Source organism: Suncus etruscus, chromosome 10 (assembly GCF_024139225.1).
Source record: "Suncus etruscus isolate mSunEtr1 chromosome 10, mSunEtr1.pri.cur, whole genome shotgun sequence".
NCBI classification, from domain to species: domain Eukaryota; kingdom Metazoa; phylum Chordata; class Mammalia; order Eulipotyphla; family Soricidae; genus Suncus; species Suncus etruscus.
Window position 1 is genome coordinate 25,503,088 of NC_064857.1, and position 26,636 is coordinate 25,529,723.

At 36.1% G+C, this 26,636-nt stretch overlaps 1 protein-coding gene across 1 annotated transcript; it reads right to left on the reverse strand.

Moving 5' to 3' along the window:
* Positions 1 to 680: 680 nt before the first annotated feature.
* XKR9 (XK related 9) lies at positions 681 to 17,892 on the reverse strand. The gene is made up of 3 exons (XM_049781588.1): positions 17,450 to 17,892; positions 4,761 to 4,975; positions 681 to 1,309 (listed from the first exon to the last, which is right to left on the reverse strand). The coding sequence occupies exons 1-3, from the start codon at positions 17,719 to 17,721 to the stop codon at positions 681 to 683; spliced, it is 1,116 nt and encodes a 371-aa protein (XP_049637545.1). The 5' UTR covers positions 17,722 to 17,892.
* Between the last annotated feature and the right edge of the window lie 8,744 nt (positions 17,893 to 26,636).

The following is a 26,636-nucleotide window of genomic DNA, read 5'->3' on the forward strand; positions in this document are numbered from 1 at the left end:
ATACACAACATAAATTCATTCTTTATATGAACTATATATTTTAAAAAAGCATATAGTGGTAAATATTAGGCTGGAGAGATGGTACAGTGTCCCACCCAGTTCAATCCCTAACCACGGGTGGTCCCCCAAACTCCATCAGGAGTGATTCCTGGATGTAGACCCAGAAGTAAGCCCTGAGCACTACCTGGTGTGGCCCAAAAACAAATAAGTGATGATAAGATTAAGTTTTATTGTGTTTCACTCCTTTCCTATTCTATTCACTCTGTACCCGATTCAAAATATGTGCGCAAAATATCTTAAAGTGAAAGAATGAGTGTTTTGCTCTTTTCTTTTCTCTGCATTGCGCTACAGCAGGTACTTGAGTTTTAGTTTTGAAGTAATAAGGGAAAATTTAAAAGGAAGATAAATTAGTTATTTAATTATAACAAATATTTCTAACAATTAAGGATCCTAATGTGGTTACTCTACAGGAAATAAGAAACATATCTGTATATTCAACATACCAAAAATGAATGTAAAATTAATTTAAATAATAAAAATATTAATCCCAACTTTATATTATACCAGAACTGAGTTCAAATTAAGGAATGCAAAAATAAGAAACAAGCACAGTTTTATAAATTCATTATCTTTACTAACCAATAAATAAAAAGCAATAAAATATATCACAAATGTATCATTTATTCCAATAGGGAAAATGTCACTCTACAATGTCCTTGAACTTGTCCTCCATCAACTTCATCAAACACTGTTTCTTCTCTTCTCTTTGGATGAAAAGCTACATAATAAATAATTAAAAAACTAATTCCAATAATATAAGCAAGAATTAAAGTGGCAGTTATAGGTACAAAGAAATCTGAATTGAAAATAGAAAGTGGGGAAAACCAGAAAGCAACTAAAATCCCCAAAGTGATCAATATCTTTACAATATAATAACAACACATTGAACATTTTGTATTCTCTCCCTTAATATTAAAATATGTGAAGACAAGAATGAACCCAACAACAATCCTATATAAGTATTCCATAAGTATGGAAGAACAAAACTGAGTTTTCATTAAGAATGCCCACAATATTCCTAACATCCAAAGACCTAACAATAACAATAAAGCAATTTTAATATTTAAGAATAAAATAAGTATAATACTCAGTATCCAAGATGATAATGTAAACAACTTGTAAAAGAGATATATGACTCTGGCACACAATCCACTAAGGAGATTTTTATGAGGTAAGGAATTTCTTAAAGCTATTTGATAATCAATAGTTGACAAGGCAATAGCGAAGAAAGAGACTACGATGGATGTACCTATAAAACAAACAAAAATATATTGTGAAAGTAATAATAATAATATAAAATTATAAATATCCTAAATGTATAATATGTATGAACACACACAAATAACTAATTTATATACTCACTTCATCTTAGCCCTTCAGATAGATTGCTATATTATGTAAGAGAAAACTGATGCTTACATAATGTATATTATTTGATATGTCTCACAGCTATTAAACTGTAAAGGTGAGATTTGGACTTAATTTTTCAAATTCTAAAAGTAATGTACGTGTAATCCCACATTAAATTACTTTAAAACTTTACAAAATTTTGAATAATTCACTGAAAAAGTTTTATAGAGAAACTTCTCAGTGGATGCTACATAGTCAAAGATAATACAGTTAAAAGTTCTAATGATTTATGAGGATCCTCCATATTGCTTTTCCTAGACATGAATGGACATGGAAACTATTATGCTAAATGAAATGAGTCAGAGGGGGAGAGACAGACACAGAATAGTTTCACTAATCGGTGGGGTTTAAGAAAAATAAAAGATAGTATGGTAATAATACCCAAGACAATAGAGAAGAGCCTATGATAGAAGCTCACTACAAAAGTGATGAGTGCAGTTAGAGAAATAACTAAATCAACAACTATCATGATAATGGTAGTGAGTGACAGTAATAGAATACCTGTCTTAAAGAAAGCCAGGGGTGGGGGAGGAGGGAGATGAGGGCCATTGGTGATGGGATGTTTGCAATGGTGAAGGGGTGTGTACTTTTTTATGACTGAAACCCAACTACAAATATATATGTAATCATGGTGCTTAAATAAGTATATTAATATATATTTTTAAAGTTCTAGTTATTCAAGTTTTTAATTTAATCTTTAGCATATATCAAACTCACTGAGATAGCATCAAGAAAAAAGATAAAGGAAATGAGAGAGAACAAAGGAGATAAAACAAAAAAATTGACATAAAATATTAAGAACTCCAATTTCCATATCTTTACATAATGTATCAGATGAGAAAACATGTTTTAAAACCAATTTCTATGCATCTGGCATTCTTTTTTAATTAATCTCTACCCAGTTTTCCCGACGCCAGAGACACTTTTCTATACTTGTGATCTTACACCCTTTGTCTTAAATCAGTGGTCCTCAAACTATGGCCCACGGGCCACATATTGTATTTGTATCTGTTTTGTTTCTTCATTGCAAAATAAGATATATGCAGTGTGCATAAGAATTCATTCATAAGTTTTGTTTTTACTATAGTCAGACCCTCCAATGGTCCCCTGTTTAAAAAGTTTGAGGACCCCTGTCTTAAATAATAATAAATGTGATGGTTTAATGTCTCTAATTCTATTACTTGATTCGTGAGTCTATTTTTATTTTGATATCATGCAGTTTGAAGTAGTTTCATTGAGCAACATGATGCCTCCAAAGTTTTCTCCCCAAGATTACTGTAGCATTCAGGTCTATATTAATTCTTCCTACCCATTTATATGAAATGTCATTCCATCTCTTCCATCTTCCGTACATATGTTCTTTAGCATAATCAGCTTAAGTTTAATTAATTTTTTCAAGATGAAGGACTTTTTGACTGCATGAACAAATGATTCTTATCAGTTTTGAAACATTTTAGTCACTAACTTTTCAAACAATTCCTTTACACAATTTTTCTCTATTCTCCTTAGAAGAATGTATTCAGATTTATATAAACATTATCATACCATCTTCCATGTCTCTTATTAACTCAATCATATTTACCAAATCTCTGTCTCTGTAATTAACAATATTTATAATTTACTTTGGCCTACCATTGTCTCTATGGTTTCTTACTTAGAGTCTGATTTATTTCCATTTTAAAATTTTCTATTCTCATAAACTGTTTTTCAAATATGTATTTTATTATTTGTTATTCCATGCTTTCTAGTTCATCATTTACTTCTTTCAAGATGATAGAATGAAAGTTTTATATTTTATACCTGATCATCCCCATTATATTTAGTATTTAATCAATTTTACCTATTTCTGCTAATTCATACTTGTAGTACTTTATTTTCTTGGAAAGAAATTCAATTATCTGAAGACTAAGAAAAGGGGGATTTGATATTTGTTTCTGCCTAGAGTTGTTCAATGGGCCATGCATTGTTTTGATGACTGACCTTGGGGCTCCCACTTGTAAGCCATATACTACACCCCTTTGACTTATCTTCTTGCATAGCTGGACTTTAATTATATCTAAATATATATTATATATAAAATGCTAATACTTTACTAGCCAAAAATGTACATTTTAGTTGTAAATCACATTTTATATATTTTTCAGGGACTCAACTACAAGGTTTCTTTGGGTCTCCTTGAAATGGAAAGTAATGTGAGTCTGACTTTTACTCCTTTACTCTTTTTTAAGGAAAAGAGTATGTTGTGGAACCAGGGCAATAGTGCAAAGAACTGAAGTGCATGTTTTGCATATGTATGAACCAGAATTTAATCCCTAGAATCACAAGCCCTCCCCACTCTACTGCCACACTACCAGGCATATTCGCCAACCACTGTGTCACAGGTACCATGATCCTGGTTCCCCCAACAGCATTGGGCTTGAGTGCTCAAATGTATAACCTAAGATAAATGTAGCCAGAAGTGAGCCCTGAGTCCTGAACACAGCTAGGGAGGCCCCTCAAAAATATATATATATTAATATATATATATAAATTTGAATTATTATTTCTGGCTCTCAAACCAATGACTAATATAAAAATTTAGAAATTCTTGAGACTGGAGCAATAGCACAATGGTTGGGTGTTTGCCTTGCATGCGGCCAGGAATTGAACTGGGGTCTCTCCTGGCATCCCATATGGTCCCCTGAGCCTGCTAGGAGTGATTACTGAGTGCAGAGGCAGGAGTAATCAATCCCTGAGCACCACAAGGTGTGCTTCAAAAACAAGCAAACAAAAAATTATAAACTGTTATTTGCCTGTTTTATTTTTCAAAAATGTATCAATGAAATTAGAACCTCCAGGTCTAGAAGCTATGTAATTTTTATACAGCCTAAAATACTTTTAACTATCCCCAACATTCAATATCTCCAAATACCACTAGGTGAGGCTATAGTAGTATCATCACTTCTGGGCAGGAGTTGAACTGCTTGTCAGAGCCCAGTAGAAGTACCCTGGATGCTCCATGAGTACTACTCAAAAAAAAAAAAAAAAAACCATAATACAGACTCTTGTTTTAAAGGGGGAGGGTGAATATGTGTCTTCAAAGAAACTAATTTTAAAAACAATATCAATTCTTCTCTAGACATCTGAAGAAAAACAAAAGAGGAAGAAAAAAAAATATATATATATCCATTTGAACAAAAAATTCAAACTCCTAAAAAGAAGAAAAAAATCTAAAACGTGTCAAAGCATTATATGGACGATATAAGATTTCTATGTTATTCTTATAACATAATATATTAAGAAAGACTTACCATGGGTCCAACTTCGACCACAGTCCAAAAATCTGTAGAGCTGAAGAACAAGTTGTGGACAACCTTCCACGTAGGTCTCAAATAGCCTGAGCATGCTCAAATCAGTTACTCTGTCTATAACTTCTTTAATTGGATCAATCTGTTCTCCTGAGAAGTTGTTGGATTCACTGCTATTTTTGACCACATGATAACCATTTTTCAAAACAAACCAGTATCTGTAAATATAAACATGTACCCAATATAAATATCTCTTTATAAGAGTATGTTAACATAGATCATAAGTTCTCAAAATTAAATCTGTCTACCTTAATTTAACAAAAGAAAGTGTCCCCCAACTGTATCCAAAGCTACTATAATCCATTATTAAGTACTCATAATTTCATTTCATATTCACAATAGTTAAATGAGATGAGTAGATAATATTTCCATTTTACAGATGAGAACACTATGGATAAAAATAATGGTAATGTGATTTGCTAAAGGCAACACACAGATAAAAGGAGCAAGCGTACTTGAACCCAAATCCATATACTTTGATTCCTATTCTCAAACATTATGAACTATCAACTATTATCAACTAATCTACTCTGTGGGGAAATGTATTCATTATTCAAATCTCAAATTTTTCCACAGACAGCCCCTTAGAAATTTGACCCGTTTTAATAATTTTTTTTCTTTTTAAAAAAGTTTAGGGGGCTAGAGAAATAGCACAGTGCTAGGGCATTTGCCTTGCACACGGCCAACCCAGGACGGGTGGTGGTTGGAATCCCAACATCCAATATGGTCCCCTGTGCCTGCCAGGAGTAATTTCTGAGAACAGAGCCGGGAGTATATCCTAGGGGCTGCCAGGTGTGACCCAAAAATAAGCAAACAATAAAAAGAAATGTCGGCACTGTGATTTATAGAATCCTCACCTGCTATAACCATTCACCTAAATTATTATACAGATTCAATGCAATCTCAGTACAAATTATGATGATATTTTTCAAGTAATTAGAAAGTCAATTAGGGTTTGGGGACCTGGAAGCCATGTTGGTGGTGCCTAGGTGTGCACCAGGAACCAAGATGGAGATCAGAGCCACAAAAGCCACATACTGAAGAAAAAGACCAGGACAAAGGACCTGGAGTCTTTGGGACCTAAAAGCCATGTTGACAGCGTCCAAGTAAAGAGTCAGTGGACTGCAACTGCTAGACTCTGCTCCAAGGTATGCTTCTCCTAATCAAGGAACAGCAGCAGAGGATATAGAAAATATCTTACTACAACCTTGACAATGGGGAAACAATGCAGGCTTCCACCATGCTTAGAGAACAAAGATGGTAGCTCCAATAACCCAAAATGTACCAACCACCTATTAGCAGCATCTCAGATAAGAACTTTAGAGAAGAAATATGGAGAATTCTCATAGAATTCAGCAAAAGCATGGAATAAATTGAACGTGCCATAAGATCTGAGAGGAAAATTAAAAAAACTTCTAACTGAAATAACAACACTGAAAAACTTGGTAGGCAAAATAAAAACCTCACTGGAAAGCCTATTTAACAGAGTAACAGTGGCTGAGGACAGAATTAGTGAGCTAGGAGATGAGATACATAGCAACTCCATACAACAGAAGAGGTTGTAAAAGATCCTCAAAACAAAAGAGCAAACAATGAGAAAAGTCCTCAAAGAATGTGAACAGACAAAAATAGAAGTCTTTGATAAAGTCAGGAAAAACAACATAAGAATCATTGGAGTCCCAGAGACACAGGAAGAAAATCCCTATGAAATATCAACAATCAAGGACATCATTGCAGAGGAACTCCTAGAGCTAAAGAGTGCACACAACCAAGCCCTACATGCCTAAAGAGTGCCAGACAAAAGAGATCCAAAGAAAAACACCCAAGATACATCTTAGTCACAAATGATAAACCCCATAGGTAGGAAAGGATCCTGAAAGCTGCAAGATCAAAAAGGAAATTACATTCAAATGAGCATCGCTAAGATTTACTGCATATTTGTCACAAGAAACCCTCAAGGCCTGAAGGCATTGGTATAATATAATGAGAAAACTCAACAAAATTAATGCATCACCAAGAATACCTCACCATCCAGACTTACATTCAGGTTTGAAGGAAGGAAACAATAGCTTAGAAACTTTACAGTTTCAAAAACCAGCCTTAAAATATAAAATTAATTATCTGCTTTAAGACAGATCACATGACACGCCAAACTCCTACTAAGATATGTCACTAAATCTCATGGCAATCATCTCTTTCAGCATCAATGGACAAATTGCACTAGTTAAGAGACACAGAATGACAAAATAGGTCAAAAATCTGAATCCAACATTTTGCTGCAAGTACAAACACAGACTCAAACTCATCGGTTGTAGGACAATCATTCAGCACATAACTCTTTTAAAAAGACTGTAATAGGGGCAGGAGTGGTGGCACAAAGTAAGGTCTCTGCTTTGCCAGCGCTAGCCCAGGACAGACCAAGGTTCAATCTCCCAGGATCCCATATGGTCCCCCAAGCCAGGAGAGATTTCTGAGTGCATAGCCAGGAGTAACCCCTGAGTGTCACCAGGAGTGGGCCAAACTAACAAAACAAAACAAAATAAAGGCTGGAGTGGTCATTCTAATATCAGATGACACAGACTTAGACTTTTAAAAGTTATAAGATAGAGATGGACATTTCTTAATAATTAATGAATATATACAACAGGAAGAAATCACACTCCTAAATATATATGCACCAAATGAGGGACCAGAAAAATATTTTAAAACAACTGTTGAAAAACTTGAAGGAAGATATGAATACCACAATAATAGTGGAAGACTTCAATACTGCATTGTCACCAATTTATAGGTCAACCAGGCTGAAATCTAACAAGAATATATTATCATTAAAAGAAGCAGTGGAAGAAATTGCCATAGTAAATATGTATAGGGCTCTCTATCCCCAGAAAACTGGATACACATTCTTCTCTATTGCACATGGGTCATTCTCCAAAGTTGGGTATTATTTTCTATAACTGAAACCCAACTACAAACATGTTTGTAATTATGGTGCTTAAATAAAGATAACAATAAAAAATAGAAAACATGCTAACCCATAAACATACCTGCATAAAATAGGCTAGAACTTGTACATACTACCTTTGCAGATCATAATGCACTGAAATTAGAAGTGAAAAACAAGCAGTCACAGAGGAAAAATCTTAACACCTGGAAATTAAATAGCTCACTACTAAACAACCAGTGAGTCAGAGATAAAATCAAAGAGGAAATCAAAAGATTCCTAAAAAACTGGGGCCAGGGGCCGGGAGGTGGCGCCAAACGGACCGGACTGTGGTTCGATCCCCCAGGGTCCATATGGTCCCCCAAGCCAGGAGCAACATAGCCAGGAGTAGCCCCTGAGCATTACCGGGTGTGGCCCAAAAACCAAAAAAAAAAAAAAAACCTGGGGCCAGACAAATATTCTCCTCAATGGATAAAAACTAAAAGCCTTTCCTCTAAATTTTGGTACAAGACAGGGTTGTCCTTCTCACCAGTCCAATTCAACGTAGTACTGAAAGTACTTGCTATAGTGAATAGGCAAGAAAACAATATCAAGGGAATCCAGATAGGAAAGGAAGAAGTCAAGTTCTCACTGCTTGCAGATAACATGATACTCTAATTAGAAAATCCTAAAGACTCTACCAAAAAGCTTCTAGAAACAATACATTCATATAGCAAGGTGGCAAGCTACAAAATTAACACACAAAAAGCAATGGCCTTTTGTTACACCAATAATGATAAGGAAGAAATGGATATTAAGAAAACAACCCCAGGGGCCGGGTAGGTGGCGCTGGAGGTAAGGTGTCTGCCTTGCAAGCGCTAGCCAAGGAAGGACCGCGGTTCGATCCCCCGGCGTCCCATATGGTCCCCCCATGCCAGGGGCGATTTCTGAGCACATAGCCAGGAGTAACCCCTGAGCGTCAAACGGGTGTGGCCCAAAAACCAAAAAAAAAAAAAAAAAAAAAGAAAACAACCCCATTCACATTAGTGTCACACAAACTCAAATATCTTGGAGTCAACTTGACTAAAGACGTGAAGGATCTATACATAGAAAACTATAAAACCCTTCTCTAAGAAATAAGAGAGGACATACGAAAATGGAAACACATACCCTGCTCATGGATTGGCAGAATTAACATCATTAAAAAGGCAAAACTCCCCAAGCCATTGTACAGAGTTAATGCAATCTCTCTAAAGATACCTATGACAATCTTCAAAGACGTGGATCAAACACTTCTGAGATTCATTTGGAATAATAAACACCCTCTAATAGCTAAAGCAATCCTTGGGAAAAGGATTATGGGAGGCATTACTTTCCCCAATTTTAAACTGTATTACAAAGCATTAGTTATCAAAACAGAATGGTATTGGAATAAAGACAGACCCTCAGATCAGTGGAATAGGCTTGAGTACTCAGAGAAAGTTCCCCAGATCATAACAATCATCAAATTTTTGATAAAGGAGCAACAAATCCTAAATGGAGCAAGGAAAGCCTCTTCAATAAGTGGCACAACTGTTTAGTCACTTGCAAAAAAGCGAACTCAGACCCTCCAGCTAACACCATGTACGAAGGTAAAATCCAAATGGATTAAAGACCTTGATATCAGACCTGAAACCATAAGGTACATAGAACAACACGTAGGTAAAACACTCCATGACATTGAGACAAAAGGCATCTTTAAGGAGGAAACAGCAATCTCCAAACAAGTGGAAGCAGAGATAAGCAGATAGGAATGTATTAAGCTGAGAAGGTTCTGCACCTTAAAGGAAATAGTGCCCTGCATACAAGAGCCACTCACTGTGTGAGAGAAACTATTCACCCAATACCCATCAGATAAGGGGCTAATATCTAAAATATACAAAGCACTGAGAGACTTTACAAGAAAAAAAACATCTAATCCCATCAAAAAAATGGGGAGAAGAAATGAACAGACACTTTGTCAAAGAAGAAATCCAAATGACCAAAAGTCACATAAAAAATGCTCCACATCACTAGTCATCAGGAAGATGGAAATCAAAACAACTATGAGGTATGCCACAGAGATGGGTGCACATCACAAATAATCAGAACAAGCGATGCTGGCAGGGATGTGGAAAGAAAGGAATTCTTATTCACTGCTCGTGTGAATGCCGTCTAGTCCAACCTTTATAGAAAACGATATGGAGATTCCTCCAAAAACTGGAAATTGAGCTCCCATATGATCCAGCTATACCACTCCTAGAGATATACCCTAGGAACACAAAAATACAATTTAAAAATCCCTTCCTCACACCTATATTCATTGCAGCACTATTTACAATAGCCAGACTCTGGAAACAGCCAAGATACCCTTAACAGATGAATGGCTAAAGAAACTATGGTACATATAAAAAATGGAATATTAATCAGCCATCAGGAGAGATGAAGTCATGAAATTTTCCTATACATGGATGTACATGAAATCTATAATGCTGAGTGAAATAAGTCAGAGGGAGAGAGAAAGATGCAGAATAGTCTCATTAATCTATGGGTTTTAAGAAAATTAAAAGACATTTTGGTAATAATTCTCAGAGATAAAGAGAGGAGGGCTGGAAGGTCCAGTTTACAGACCTGGGTTCAATCCCTAGCATCCTATATAGTCCCCTGAACCTGCCAAGAGCAATTTCCAAGTGTAGAGCCAAGTGAAACTCCTAAGCGCTCCTGAGTGTTGTCCAAAACAAACAAAGGGAGAGATTCCTACAGATAACACAGAAATTCAAAGTGTAATCAAAGATTACTATGAGAAATTTTATGTCACAAAACATGAGAACCTGGAAGAATTTGATAAATTCTTGGATTCTTATAACCTTCCAAGGTTGATCTAAGATGATCTAGCTAGCATATTTGAACAGATCCATTACTATTGAGGAAATTAAAATGGTGATCAAAAGTCTTCCCAAGAACAAAAGCCCAGGCCCAGGTGTATTCACTAATGAATTTTTTCAAACTTTCCAAGGACCTATTACCTATACTTTTCAGGCTCACCCTGACATCAAAAGCAGACAGAGATGCCACCAAAAAAGAGAACTACAAACCAATACACCTGATAAAAACAGATGCAAATATCCTCAACAAAATCTTAGCAAATAGGATCCAATCTTCATCAAGAAAGTCATACACTATGACCAAGTAGGATTCATTCTGGAGATGCAAGAATGGTTCAACATATGCAAGTCAATCATTATAATACATCACCTCAACAAAAGGAAAATTAAAAACCACATGATCATATTATTAGATGAAGAGAAAGGATTTGATAAGGTTCAACACCCATTCATAATAAAAACTCTCAACAAGATGGAAATGAAACAAACTTTTCTCAATATAGTCAAGACATTTAACATAAAATCATGGTAAATATTATACTCAATGGAGAAAAACTAAAAGCCTTTCCCCTAAGATATGGTACAAGTTAAGGATGCCTCCTCCAGCCACTCCCATTCAACATAGTACTGGAACTAGGCCATAGCAACAAACATACAATCAATTAATCTTTGACAAATGATAGCAAAATGGAGGAAAGAAATCCTCTTCAACAAGTAGTACTGAGACAACTGGTCAGCCACATGCAACAAAAAGCAAGTGCAGACCTCTATCTAACACCATGTACAAAAGTCAAATCCAAATAAATTAAAAACCTTGATATCAGATTTGAAACTATAATGTACATAGAGAAAAAACAAGCAAAACAACCTATGGCATTGAGACTAAAGGCATCTTCAATAAGGAAACACCCTTGTCCAAACAAATGGAAGCAGAGATAAACAAATGGAATTATATCAAACTGATAAGCTTCTGCACTTCAAAGGAAACATGGGACTAGGGTATAAAGGTCACCCATGGAATGGGAGAAACTATTCTCCCAAAATCCATTAGATAAGGGACTAGTATCTAAGATATACAAGGTACTAACAGAACTTAAAAAATACAGAACCCCATAAAAATATAAGGAGAAGAAATGAACAAATATTTCCTCAAAGAAAAAATACAGATGGCCAAAAGGCACATGAAAAACTGTTCCACAACACTAATGATCAGAGAAATACAAATCAAAACAACAATGAGATATAATCTCATGCATCAAAGACCAGCACACATCACAAAGCACAAGAATAGCCACCTTTAGCAAGGATGTGAGGAGAAAGGAACTCTCATTCACTGCTGGTAAGAATGCCATCTAGTGGGGCCAGAGAGATAGCATGGAGGTAAGGCATTTGCCTTTCATGCAGGAGGTCATCGGTTCGAATCCCGGCGTCCCATATGGTCCCCCGTGCCTGCCAGGAGTAATTTCTGAGCCTGGAGCCAGGAATAACCCCTGAGCACTGCCGGGTGTGACCCAAAAACCAAAGAAAAAAAAAAAAAAAGAATGCCATCTAGTCCAGCCTTTATGGAAAACAAAATGGATAATCCTTAAAAAACTGGACATTGAGCTCCCATATGATCCAGCAATACCACTTCTAGTGATATACCCTCAGAATCACAAAAACACAATACTATAATGCCCTCTGCACTCCATGTTCATAGCAGTGTATGTAATATCGGTGTATGTAATACCGGTGCTAATTACAATAGCCAAAATCTGGAAACAACCCAGATGCCCAAAAACAGATGAGTGGCTGAAGAAACTGTTGTATATCTATATAATGGAATACTACACAACTGTTAGAAAAAATGAAGTCACTAAATTTGCCTATACATGGATATGGAAACTGTTATGTTGAGTGAAATAAGTCAGAAGGAAAGAGAGAAATACAGAATAGTCTCACTCATTTGTGAGATTTAAGAAAAATAAAAGACAGTATAGTAATAATACCCAGCAACAATAAAGATGAGAGCCAGAAGGAGCAGCCCATGATCTGAAGCTTACCACAAAGAGTGGCAAATGCAGCTAGACAAAAACTACACTAAGAAATACTATGACAATGATAGAGAGAAATATATAATGCCTATCTCAAAGACAGACAGGGATGTGGGGGAGGAAAATAGGGGACATTGGTGGCGGGAAAGTTGCACTGGTGAAGGGGAGTGGGTATTTTATGGCTGAAACCCAATTACAAACAACTTTGTAACCATGGTACTTAAAGAAATTACTTTCATCCAAAAAAACCCAGAAAGTCAATTGCTAAGTTTGTTCTGAATCATAAAACACTCCAAATAGCCAAAAAAAAAAAATCTGAAAAATAAAAAGAAAATTGGAGATTTTTTTTTTATTATTTCAACAATAGTGGTAAAAATAGCATGATACTGAACTTAAGATAAACTCACTTACCAATGGGTTAGAACTGAGTACCATAAGACAAATCATCAGGTTCAACTAATTTTCAACAAAGGAGCTAGTACATAAAGTGGAGTGAAGAATGACTCTTTAAAAAATGGTTCTCAGGGGCCGGCAAGGTGGCACTAGAGGTAAGATGTCTGCCTTGCAAGAGTTAGCCAAGGAAGGACAGCAGTTCAATCCCCCGGTGTCCCATATGGTCCCCCAAAGCCAAGGGCAATTTCTGAGTGCTTAGCCAGGAGTAACCCCTGAGTATCAAACGGGTGTGGCCCCAAAAACCAAAAACAAAACAAAAAAAAAAATAGTTCTCAGAAAGCTAGTTTAAAAAAAAACCTGGATGCATATCCTATGCCTTACACAAAGACCAGAGACTGTGAGATCAAACCAGAGTCCATAAAATACATTGTGAAAAACATAGGCAGGATACTCCAATATATGTAACTTAGAAGTGTTTTCAATTATACGATTGCACTGACAAAGGCAATGACAACAGGAAAAATTAAATAAATAGGACTACATCAAATTAAAATATTCTGCACAGATAAAAAATTATGGGTTAAAACAGAAAGACACCAACTAAGTGGGAAAGAATATTAGATTAAGATTATCTAACACGGCCCGGAGAGATAGCACAGCGGCGTTTGCCTTGCAAGCAGCCAATCCAGGACCAAAGGTGATTGGTTCAAATCCCGGTGTCCCATATGGTCCCCCGTGCCTGCCAGGAGCTATTTCTGAGCAGACAGCCAGGAATAACCCCTGAGTACTGCTGGGTGTGGCCCAAAAAACAAAAACCAAAAAAAAAAAAAAGATTATCTAACACATCAGATAAAGGATTAATTTCCAATATATAAAGTACTCACAAAATTAACCACAAAAAATTTTAAAACTTAATTAAAAAATGAGGAGAGGGGGCCCGGAGAGATAGCACAGTGGCGTTTGCTTTGCAAGCAGCCGATCCAGAACCAAAGGTGGTTGGTTCGAATCTCGGTGTCCCATATGGTCCCCCGTGCCTGCCAGGAGCTATTTCTGAGCAGACAGCCAGGAGTAACCCCTGAGCACTGCCGGGTGTGGCCCAAAAACCAAAAAAAAAAAAAAAAATGAGGAGAGGAAATGTACAGACATTTCTCTGAATAAAACAGATTAATGTCTAATAAACACATAAAAATGCTTATAATCACTATTAGGAAAATTCAAGTCAAGATGACAATGAGATAGCAGTGAGAATGCTACATACAAAAAATGGGAGCAACCTGTATTGGTGCAGATGAGGTAAAAAAGGAACTCTCATTAACTGGTGCTATCTAGTAAATGGTATAGAGGTTTCTCAGAAAAGCAGAAATATAGCTGCCATATGTCTCAGCAAGTCCACTTCTTAGTATCTACTATCAGGATACAAATACTTAATTAAAATAACGTATGCACAGCATTATTCACTTGGCATTTGAAGCACTTGGCATAATAGAATAAGGAATCAACTGATGGATAGATAATGAAGGTACTATATATGGTTTTTTACATATATATATATATATATATATATATATATATATATATATATATATATACAATGGAATCCTATGTGGCTGCAGGGATAAATAAAATCATGCAATTCACTACAACCTGGATGGAACTGAAGGATATCTTTTTAAGTGAAGTGAGTTAAAAGATAAAGGACTGAATGATACTGTGCAATAACAGGACAAGGAAATGTAAGGTATCAAAGAAACAATATTTAAATTACTTTGGCCTTAGATTATAGAACTGAGAACAAGAAGTTGAGTTGGAGAGTAAAAAGAAGTGTACAATGGGTAGCAAGTAAAGGGGCCAAGTACTTCAGGAACATTAGTGGTGTAGAGATGTGACATGTATAATATATTTTTCAAATATTTTATATATATTATATATTACATATATTATATATAAACCACAGAGTTTAAAAGACTGTAAGCATGAGATCCAAATCACAGCAATCAAACTTAAAATGTGCCTTTCAAGGAGATAGGCTGGGCAAGTGAGGGAACAAACCAAGAACACTGGTAGAAAGAAGTCAACACTGGCAATGGGTATACTATTAAAACATGGCACACTCGAATATGAATAACTTTGTAAACCACAGTGCCTTAATAAAATTTTAAAATAAATATAAGATTCCAGTGCCTACTGCTTCCACAAAAGCAATAAATTAATGTCTACAATCCAAATTAGCTTTGGGGGTACAGAGGGAGAGAGCATACACAAATGCCCTGAGCACCACAAGGGATCATTACTGAACAGTGTTAGAAATAGACCCTGAGCATGGCTGGGTGTTGTCCAAAGCCCCACCTCAAAATAAACAAATGAAGTTGGGAGAGCATAGTGCACAATGAAGAAAATATAGCAACTGAGTGAAACACATTTAATAAGGACACCATGTTGAAAAGATGAGCTATTTTACTTGTGCTATCCCGTCCTGCATCCCAAGAAAGCTCCCTTCAACACAACCCCTAGCACTGCAGAAAAGGGAGAACAGACTTTCACTGCAATTGTCAATACCATCTATTTTGCCCACAAGGACATCTGAAGCTTAATCCAGCTGACAGAACTGCTCAGTTTACCCCAATCTTGAGAAGGGCCTCTGTTGATTCCACATCTCTATCTAGAGCCATTCCCTTCTCTTCCCACAAGGTACACACTGAGAACCTAGTATACTTGCAGCCATGCAACAAATACTATTCTTAAAAACACAAAGCATGTAAAAAATAGTGAAACCCATAGATCTCACACATTTATTAACATTTATTAATATACTATCAATAAATAAGGTCTGAAACTTTTTAATACCTAAGTAATTTGATGTTTTATAAGGATATGATCAAAAATATAATACTCATTTAAAAAGCCTATCAATAATAAAATAATGTTCTATCCATTTATCATTTGTCTTTTTTCTTTATTTTTAATACATTTAACTATATATTGACTAACAATATTAACTCTTAAATATAATAAACTATCAAGTGAAATTAGGTATATGGAAATTTATGGAACTCTCAGAGCCTATCTGGAGCCTAGTTCTTAAACTATATAATAAAGGTTTTAAGGGCCAGAGAAATAATATAGAAGGATTAGGTTTAATCCTAACATCCTGTATGGTTCCCGAGCACACTAGGAGTGATTCCTGAGAGCAGAACCAGGAGTAACCACTGAGGACCACTGGGTGTGACCAAAACCACTCCTCAAAATAATTCTTTGTTTGTTTTGTTTTGTTTTGTTTTAGGGCCACACCCGGTGGTGCTCAGGGATTACTTCTGGCTATCTGCTCAGAAATAGCTCCTAGAAGGTACAGGGGACCAAATGGGATGCCGGAATTCAAACCATCCACCTTAGGTCCTGGATCGGCTGTTTGCAAGGCAAACACCGCTGTGCTATCTCTCCAGCCCTTCAAAATAATTCTTAAGAATGTTTTTAGCTACTCAGAAGCTTCTATACATAGTTAACCACACTACAACTACATTGTTCAAGTAAAATTTCATTTGATCAATAAATAGTATAAGTAGCTGTTCTATAAGAGTTGCTAGTGAGTGGCTGGAGAGATAGCATGGAGGTAAGGCGTTTGCCTTTCATGAAGAAGGTCATTGATTCAAATCCCTGCATCCCATATGGTCCCTGAGCCTATCAGGAGCGATTTCTGAGAATAGAGCCAGGAATAACCCCTGAGTACTGCTGGGTGTGACCCAAAAATAAAAAAAAAAAGAGTTGCTAGTGATGGGCTATATTTGCATAATTTGATTTGAAACAGAAAATAGAAAAGCAGTGAATTATAAGAGGGCCAGAGAGAAAGTATAGTGGATAGGGTACTTGCTTTGCACACTGCTAACCCCAGTTCTATTCCTGACATCTATATGGTCCCCCATGCACTACCAGAATCAAAATCTGAATGCAGTCAGGAGTAAGCCCTGAGTATTGCCAGGTGCCGAACAAAAAAAAAATAAATAAATAGAGAGAGAGAGAGAGAGACTCATAAGACATGTAAAAAAGGAGTAGTTTTATACCCCACTAAAAGTATATACACATAATAAGAAACAATTTTATTATACACATTAATAAAAAGTCATTTTATTATACACATATATAGTATATACTATAATGTATATATGTATAATAGTATTAATGAAGCAGAAAAATTCTTACATTACAGCAATGGCTCATATAAGTACTGAGCCTAGAGAACAAGTAACCTTTGTGCTGCATGAAAATTGGTGTGACCTTTGTACATTTGACTACCCAGGCACAGAAGGGTACTTTCTGTTTATATAAAGAAAAATAGTGAAGAAAAAAAGAAAAATAGTGTTAATAATAAAAAAAAAGTATGCTCACCTTATAAAAACTCCTCCTTGAAAACAGTGAAATAGAAGAAAAGCGTGTTGATCTTCTTGGCCTGCCCTCTTTAAATCAGACTTAAACCAGGAATAACTAAAACACTGGACAACAAGTGTTCCAAAAAGCATAAAGCTTACTGATAAAATACCAAAATAAAAGTTTCCTTCATAGAAAAACTTAAAAGAAACCCAAATATCTATAAATATATCAAGGACATAGATTAATAGGCCAGCAACAGAGAGCATATAATTCTTCCAAGTATACCTCATTCTGAATAGCTTTGGCTAGTAGTTTCTACTTTCTCTCAAAAAGAAAAATAACAAATATTACTGCAACCTTTAGCACAGCACTGAAATTTAATTTCTACTCCATAAATATATGTAGAAGATATTATAAGTATTATGAAACTAGAACACCAAAGCCAAGTGACTAATTTTAACTTTCTTTTCTAAACCTCTAATCCAGATCCAATATTATAAAGTTTTCATTCAATCTTCTGTTTCACAATAATCTTCATTAATACAAAAACACCTAAAATGAAACATACAAAGTAAGATTCTAAAACCCTTGAATATACTATTAAATTACATTGGACATAACTTTATCAAAGCTCTACACTTTATGAAAATAACACATTACTACTAAATATTTTCCTTATCTTTAGATAACTAATATTGCTGAAATATATTTACTGGGTAACAACTTATAATATAAAGGACTTATTCACAAATATATTTTATTACAGAGTCATTTAAAATTAAAGGCAAAATATTTAGATATTGAGTGTGTCATATATGGACTGGTTAAGTAAATAATAACAGGTATATACAAAATGGAATAATGCATTGTTACAAAAAATAATTTTTTCAAAAAGCAAAGCTATAAAAATTCTTAATTTGCTTTGATCCAGTTACTCCATATAGGAACCAAAACTAAGGAAACACAAGTGCATACAATGATATCTACTCTCTCCTGAAACTTTTATAGTAGGAAAAAATTAAAACCTAGGTAACAAAAATCCTAATTCAATAAACAATGATATAACCACTCTAAATAATATACCATAAAACTTTTAGAAAGAATAAAGTAGGGGCCGGGCGGTGGCACTGGAGGTAAGGTGCCTGCCTTGCTTGCGCTAGCCTAGGACAGACCTCGGTTCGATCCCCCGGCGTCCCATATGGTCCCCCAAGAAGCCAGGAGCAACTTCTGAGCGCATAGCCAGGAGTAACCCCTGAGCGTCACAGGGTGTGGCCCAAAAAAAAAAAAAAAAAGAAAGAATAAAGTACTTTATATATACTATTTTTAGAAGATATTCAGTAAATGAGGAAGAAATCAAGAGCTAAAAAGATAGATATTATACATAATATGTTATTATATTTGGAGAGAAGAAGAGACATTAATAGAAAGCAAATTTAGTTCCAATCCCTTAATTACATGCAATTTTATATTGAGTTTTTAACAATGGATAAATTTCTATAGAAGTTAATTTCTTAAAACAAAAATAATTATATTTATAAAGCATTTCAATAATTTGATAAAAATTTCATGTGCTACATAAAAAAGTTTTTAATAGCTAACATTTGCTTATCATTATATTCCAGTCACAAAACTCAATGTTGTATATAAAGTGTTCCCCATTTTATTTTGGGGTCTTTTGGGGGTGGGGGAGAACATATTCAACATTGTTCAGACTTAGGCCTGTCTCTGCACTTCAAGATCACTCCTGGCAGTGTTCGGGACATATGGAGTACCAGGAATAAAACTAGGGTCATTTGCATACAAGTCCAGTCCTTTATTCAATGTACTATCTCTCTGCCCCTCCCATTTTATTTATATAATCAAACTTAGTAGATATTTTTTACCAGGATCCTTATTTTACAAATGTGGGCTGAGATTTGTATGACCCACCAGTGTTTTGTATTTTCCTACTAAATTTCCAAATTTCATGTAAGAACCCAGATTTTTCACTAACATTTTTTAAAATAAATATCTTTTGCAATATCCAGCCATTTCTTCATAAGTACAGGATTAAGTGATTGACCCACCTAGATGGCACATGATTTCTCAAGTTCACAACAGTCAGCTGCCCTACTTTAGTAGTTTTGACAGCTGGATCTAATGCACCTATATACTACTTATGAGTCTTTAAACAATTTATTTTGAGGCTAGAGACACAATGCAGGGGTTGTTCACCCCAGCCTAATCTAATAGTACTTAATTTCTTATAAGAGAAATATCTTCACAAAAGATCTTCTTTCATGTCAATACAATGAAAAGAATTAATCAAAATTTTCCAATCTCATAGGCCATGAATGTCTCTGGATATGTTTCATACTTAGAGTTCAGAAAGATGAGGTTTAATTAAGATGGCTCTTTTCAATTGATTCAAATATTTTGAACTTACCGTGAGCTGTTTTAAGCTCCTAGGATAAAGTGACAAAAGACACAAAGTCACACACCCTTCTGCTACCTAAAACCCTAGAGAGAAAAATATAAATAACAATAAAATAATAAGTACATTTGGGACTAAAGTGATAGTACACCAAGTAGTGAGCCTGCATTGCACATGGCCAACCAAGATTTGAGCCCCACACACCCCACACCCCAAGCCCACCAGCTCCCGGCATCTCATGTGGTCCCCATGCCTGCCAGGAGCTATTTCTAAGCAGAGATCCCTGAGCGCTGCCGAGTGTGGCCCAAAAACAAAAACCAAAAACAAAAACAAAAGCACAAGACTTTAGGCATGACTTCCAGAAAAAAATTCCAGAAAATAATAAGAATAATTCGGGGCCAGTGAGGTGGCGCTAGCCTTGCAAGCGCTAGCCAAGGATGGACCGTGATTCTATTCCCCGGCGTCCCATATGGTCCCCCCAAGCCAGAGGCAATTTCTGAGGGCTTAGCCAGGAGTAACCCCTGAGCATCAAATGGGTGTGGCCGAAAAAAAAAAGAAAAAAAAATAAGAATAAGAATAATTCTTTAGCAAGGTATTTTTGTATGTTTAATGTTTATCCAAGTCTTATTACAACATCAGTCTTTATAAAGAATTCAGGGGGTGGGTGGAGCGATAGCATGGAAGTAAGGCGATTGCCTTACATGCAAAAGGAAGGTGGTTCGAATCCTGACATCCCATATGGTCCCCTGAGGCTGCCGTGAGCTATTTCTGAGTGTAGAGCCAGGAGTAACCCCTGAGCGCTGCCGGGTGTGACGCAAAAAAAAAAAAAATGGGGCAACACTTGGTGGTATTCAGCGTTTTTTTCTGGCTTTGTGCTCATGGGACCATATGGGATGATGGGAATCAAATTCAGGTTGGTCACATGCAAGGCAAATGTTCTACCCACTGTGCTATCACTCTGGTTCCTAGAAAGAATTTCTTAAACCTTATAATCTAGAAAAATTCATTGCACATATAATTTACAAACATAATAAATATTATTAATGAATATTTACAACATGTGAAACATTTTACATACATTATACAATTTCATCCTTACAATTTCTTAAAGAGAGGTCCTTTTTGGTTCTATTTTACAAATTATAAAACTGAGCTTACAAATGTTGGGTTTTTATTAACTTAAAAATACTGATTTTTAATTTACATAGTGTCAACAATGAAGTATTTTTGAAGAAAGGAAGAAGGAAAGAAAGGAAAGGAGGATGCAAAAGGGAAGAGAAGGGGAAAAAAAGAAGAGGAAAGGAAAATAATGTTATTGTTTTCTTAAAATTATAAACAATCATACCTAAGTCTATGTCCTTTTTTGTTTTGTTTTGTTTTTGTTTGTTTTTTTTGTTTTTGGGTTTTGGGCCACACCCGGCTGTGCTCAGTGGTTACTCCTGGCTGTCTGCTCAGAAATAGCTCCTGGCAGGCACCGGGGACCATATGGGACACCGGGATTCGAACCAACCACCTTAGGTCCTGGATCGGCTGCTTGCAAGGCAAACACCGCTGTGCTATCTCTCCGGGCCCCTAAGTCTATGTCCTTATCACTCACCCACGAAGAATGCTCCTTTTACTTGTATAACTAAGGGAAATATTAGAAGTTTGAGTCATTTTACAAATCAGAAAATAACTGTTAAAATCTTAACTTTCATTATCTGAAAAACAATTAATTCAATTAATTATCTCATTTGAGATAACAAGTACTATATTTCTAATTTAGTCTGGTAGACTGTAACACCAAGTGGAAAAAAACCCCTACTATATAGTAAGGTAACAAATGTAATAATAACAATATATAACATAAAAACAAATGTGATCATAATAACAATATGCAGTTATTTCACATAATAGTATAATGTGTACGAAGGCTGGTTCATCTCTATCCCTATTGAAATGATTGATTGTTTTCTCAATGCCCCTTTGGAAGAAATAATTCTACCTACAAAACTTGACTTAAAAAGTGACTTGTGGGGCCGGAGAGATAGCACGGAGGGTAAGGCGTTTGCCTTTTATGCAGAAGGTCATCGGTTAGGGGTCCCATATGGTCCCCAGATCTTGCCACGAGCGATTTGTGACTACAGAGCCAGGAGGAACCCCTGAGCGATGCCAGTGTGACCCAAAAACAAACAAACAAAAAGTGACTTGTAATACTAACTTAAGTGGACAGTTAAAAAGAGTTTTAAAGGTTCTTAAAAGGTTAGTTTTAATCTAATTTAAGAGCTCAATTCAGTTCTCTGGCAGCTAGCTATTTGGCTGCCAGCCAAATGTATGACCTTTGCCCACTACATATGATCTCTTCACTATCAGGCAGGTTTTCACATAGAAAAAACTAGCAAAGTAATATTTGCCGACTAAAATTAGCACACAAAATAAAAACTTACTTGTCACATAGAAAATGCCTTCGTTAATTCAAAGTCCTTTGTGGAAAATCTTCATCCTGGTAATCTTTTATTTCTTCATCTCTGAAAAAGAGTGTAATTAAAGGGTATGTAAACCTTAAAGATCAAATACTGAAATGAAACTGAAATCACCTGTTAGGCATATGTTAGTATAGTATAACCTCGTGATAAGAATCTGTACTGTGCCCCGTTACAATGAACTCATTGGAGAACAGCATGGCTCTTTTGTGTGTGTGTGTGTGTGTGTGTGTGTGTGTGTGTGTGTGTGTGTGTGTGTGTGGTTTTTGGGTCATACCCGGCAGTGCTCAGGGGTTTTTCCTGGCTCCGTGCTCAGAAATTGCTCCTGGCATGCATGGGGGACCATATGGGACGCCAGGATTCGAACCGATGACCTTCTGCATGAAAGGTAAATGCCTTACCTCCATACTATCTCTCCGGCCCCAGCATGGCTCTTTTAATAAATTGTCTAGGGCAGTATTTCTCACTGAATCTTCATGATATTTTAATGGGGGTGGGGGAGGTCACAGGTGGAAGCATGACACAGGACTAAAGGACCAACAGGTAAAATGGAGTCACAGGAAAGAATCAAGATGGGAAGAGGGACCACAGCAATTAAAGGGTTGAGAAACACTGGTTTAAAGCATAAACTTTAACATAGCTATAGACTAAGTCTTAAGAAAATACAATTTTTCCTAGCATATCCAGTGGGCAATATGTCATATTTGAAAGAAATATAGATCAATTCCTGAATTTGAAATACTAGGATAAAAATTTATAAAATATCAATAATTAAGTCCTATCTTTGCAAATTGTGTGCCTTCTCAGAGCTTATGACTCTGGAAACTAATTTGTTGGCATCTGTTTCCAAAATAATCACTATATTTCTATTTCCAAATCTTTGCTCAGGGTTATTTACTATATAGAGGTTTCTTCTACCTCCAGATAGCCAATGAAATTGTAGATAGAAACACATTTTTAGGATTACTGAGTAACCTTTAGTTAAATGCTAACCTTTAGTTAAAGAATTAACTAAGTAAACCTTTAGTTTTCCAAAATCTTCTCAATTAGATTCACCTCGTCCTCCTTACATTCTCATCAATTTCACCATTACTTCTTAAAATTTTCTACATAAATGCTTTGAAATATAATACTATTTATCTCCTTTTTAGTTATGAGCTTCTAGAAAGGCATCATTGTCGAGCATTTTTTTTTTGTGGTTTTTGGGTCACACCCGGCAGTGCTCAGGGGTTACTCCTGGCTCCATGCTCAGAAATTGCTCCTGGCAGGCACAGGGGACCATATGGGACGCCGGGATTCGAACCGATGACCTTCTGCATGAAAGGCAAACACCTTACCTCCATGCTATCTCTCCGGCCCCATGTCGAGCATTTTTGACACCCATTGATATTGTTTATATTTTGCAGTTTGCAGGCAGATGATAAATGGCTATAAATGTAATCAAAACATTGTAAAATCTTCAGTCTTATTTCTCAGAAAAATAATATAAAATTCAAGCCATATTGTCATTCACAAAAACTCAGATTTTTTTTTCCCTAGCTGTACAATAGCTTACAGATTTCTTTACTGATATATCTGAAAATCATCTCAACTTCCACTTGGCTATCCCAATACAATACCAATATTCTAAATTCCTATTTTTGAACTAGCATCTTCTTGTATAAATCAACTCTTTTGAATTATTTGGAAATCTATTTCTTCATCTATCCAGTGAAAGTCATGACAGTGGAATAAATGAAATCAAGGTGAAGACACAGAGAAACTAATTGTTCATAAGATCAAAATATGAGACTAGATCTTCCCATCAGACTCACTAAAGATGATTATGTTCCATAAAATAAACATCATCTTCTCAAAAGGTTGCTGAATTTTCAGCAGAGTTCTTATATAGGGAACAATGAGGTAGCTTTCTGTGTGAATAGTCATTTACTAATGGTCACAGATAAATATTGGTAATTGAAAATGCCTAACATAGGGAATTCTTATTTTTCCAAGAACCATTTTAAAGGCATATTTATTATTTGCTTTCCATACTAAATTGTAATATGTATAAGTTTATCTCAGTAATATTTCAAAAATGTGTTTGAAATGCTTGTCAACTAAAATGTGTATCTTTGAGACACAAAGATATTGGTCACACATAAATCAGAAGTACCTTTCAGGAAATCTAGACAATTGAACTGCTGTAAAAATAAAATTACAAACTAATAGCATATGGTTTGTTTTTTTGGATGCTTGTATAAAGCTAGAGGTGAAGCTTGTATAAAGCTAGAGGTGAAGCCTCCTGGTAGAATATATACATCACAATGTGAGGCCCTAGGTTCAATGCTCCATATTACAGGAAGCAAAGAAATGAATATTTGTCTTAAATTTTAGAGCTGCAAACTTATTCAATGAGACCATCTCTTTTGTTTTGAATACTTCTCCTTTGTTTTGAATACAGATGTTGAATGTTTTTTGGAATCCTGATTACACTTCAAATTGTTCCAATTGGATGAAAGTGATCATAGCATCTTTTAGATAAAAATATCTCCAATTTTTCCCCATGAGAAATCAACAGTTAAGACACTGAGCTAAGACTTAACAAATTAAAATGGCTATGTAGGGGCCGGGCGGTGGCGCAAGAGGAAAGGTGCCTGCCTTGCCTGCGCTAGCCTTGGACGGACCGCGGTTCGATCCCCCGGTGTCCCATATGGTCCCCCAAGCCAGGAGCGACTTCTGAGCACATAGCCAGGAGTAACCCCTGAGCGTTACCGGGTGTGGCCCAAAAACCAAAAAAAAAAATAAATAAATAAATAAAATAAAATAAAATGGCTATGTAGATAAGCAATGTTCTTAATTACCAACTGTCTTATTTTATGGATAATTTTAAGTGTCCTATGTTAATAAACTATACTTATTAAAATTAATCTATACTGAGGCTGAAGCAGAGTACCAGGTTCAAAGTGCTTGCCCTGCACCGCGGACTGGCACCATATTTGATTCCCCTAGCACTAACAGGGGTCACCCCTGAAAACAGACCCAGGAATAACCTGGGAGCACCATGGCATGTGGCCCAAAGGGCCCAAGAAAAAAAATTCTAATTTTAATATTAACAAAATTAATTATTTATGTTATTTTTCTGAAATCACGTATAGACTTTCTTCAAGGGAAAACTGGTCCTTATTTAAGCTATAACATAGGTCCCAGGCTAGTGGGATCTTCTGAGGCAGAGGTGGGCACTAGTAGGCCTCCAGTCTCCATCTTTCATTTGAAAAACAAACTTTAAAAGGTGTTCCTGTTACTGGTGTCAGGAGTCACACACAGAGTTTGTAAATAGCACGTTGCCCAGTGGTTAACACCACCTAAACTTTAGTCATCACTTGCTGTGCCAGCAAACCTGGTTACGACACACCCCACTGCCTAAACCAGCATTTTTCAACCACTGTGACATGGCACACTAGTGTGCCATGAGATACTGTCTGGTGTGCTGTGGGAAAAATTCCAATTTTATCCGTAACATGCATGCAGCTTCCTTTGACATGATCAGTCTCATTTGTGAGCCAAAGCACATGTTACAAGCTATAAAAACTAAAGACAAAGAGAAAATGAGAGCTGTTGACATAGAGCTAAGTGTGCGTCTTCCTTCCATTCCTGCCAGAATATCAGCTTGGTGTTCAGCCAAACAAGCCCAGGTTTCACAACTGAGTAAGTCAACAGAAATATGAATAATTATCAAATAATTATTAAAGACTTTATCATTTCATAATTAAGTCATTATAACATAATTTCTTTGTGTTGCTTTGATTCCTAATGAAAAGAATGACTTTATATAGAGTCAATATAAGCAAAGAGTTAATTTTTTTTTAACATTTTCTAATGGTGATGTGCCTAGTGATTTTTTTCTTCATGGAAAAAAGTGTGTCTTTGCACAAAAAAAGGATGAAAAACACTGAGCTCGAGCATTTGGTGACCCCAAACCTGCCTTCTCCTTGGTTCCATCCCAGGGCTTACAGTTTAGAAAAAGTTTCTCTCCACAAGGATAATAAACCCGCCTGCTTGGGCAAAACAAAAACCAAAAACTCTCCTGTTGAAGCCAGCAGGCTCTAAGTAAGTGTGACAGGAGGCAGGGCCTTCCTAGCTCCCATCCAGCTCCGCCTCCTAGTTCACCCAAGCAACGCCTCGCGCCCTCCAGGCCCTAACATGGCAGCTTGCGTGTGAAGGGTGAGGCGTCACGTGACCTTCTTTGGCCCAGCTTGCACTTCCGTTTCCGCTCCGTCCAAGAGGTCACGTGACCAAGCCACGCCCCCTCGCCTTACCGTCTACTTCCGGGAGGCTCGGCGGGGGACTG

Coding starts and splice junctions, on each gene's coding strand:
- XKR9 (XM_049781588.1), bottom strand. CDS start 17,721: ATGAGGTATACTTGGAAGAATTATATGCTCTCTGTTGCTGGCCTATTA. Junction 4,976..17,449: donor CAAGGAGGAGTTTTTATAAG/GTGAGCATACTT, acceptor TTATATTTACAG/ATACTGGTTTGTTTTGAAAA. Junction 1,310..4,760: donor TGGTCGAAGTTGGACCCATG/GTAAGTCTTTCT, acceptor TTTGTTTTATAG/GTACATCCATCGTAGTCTCT.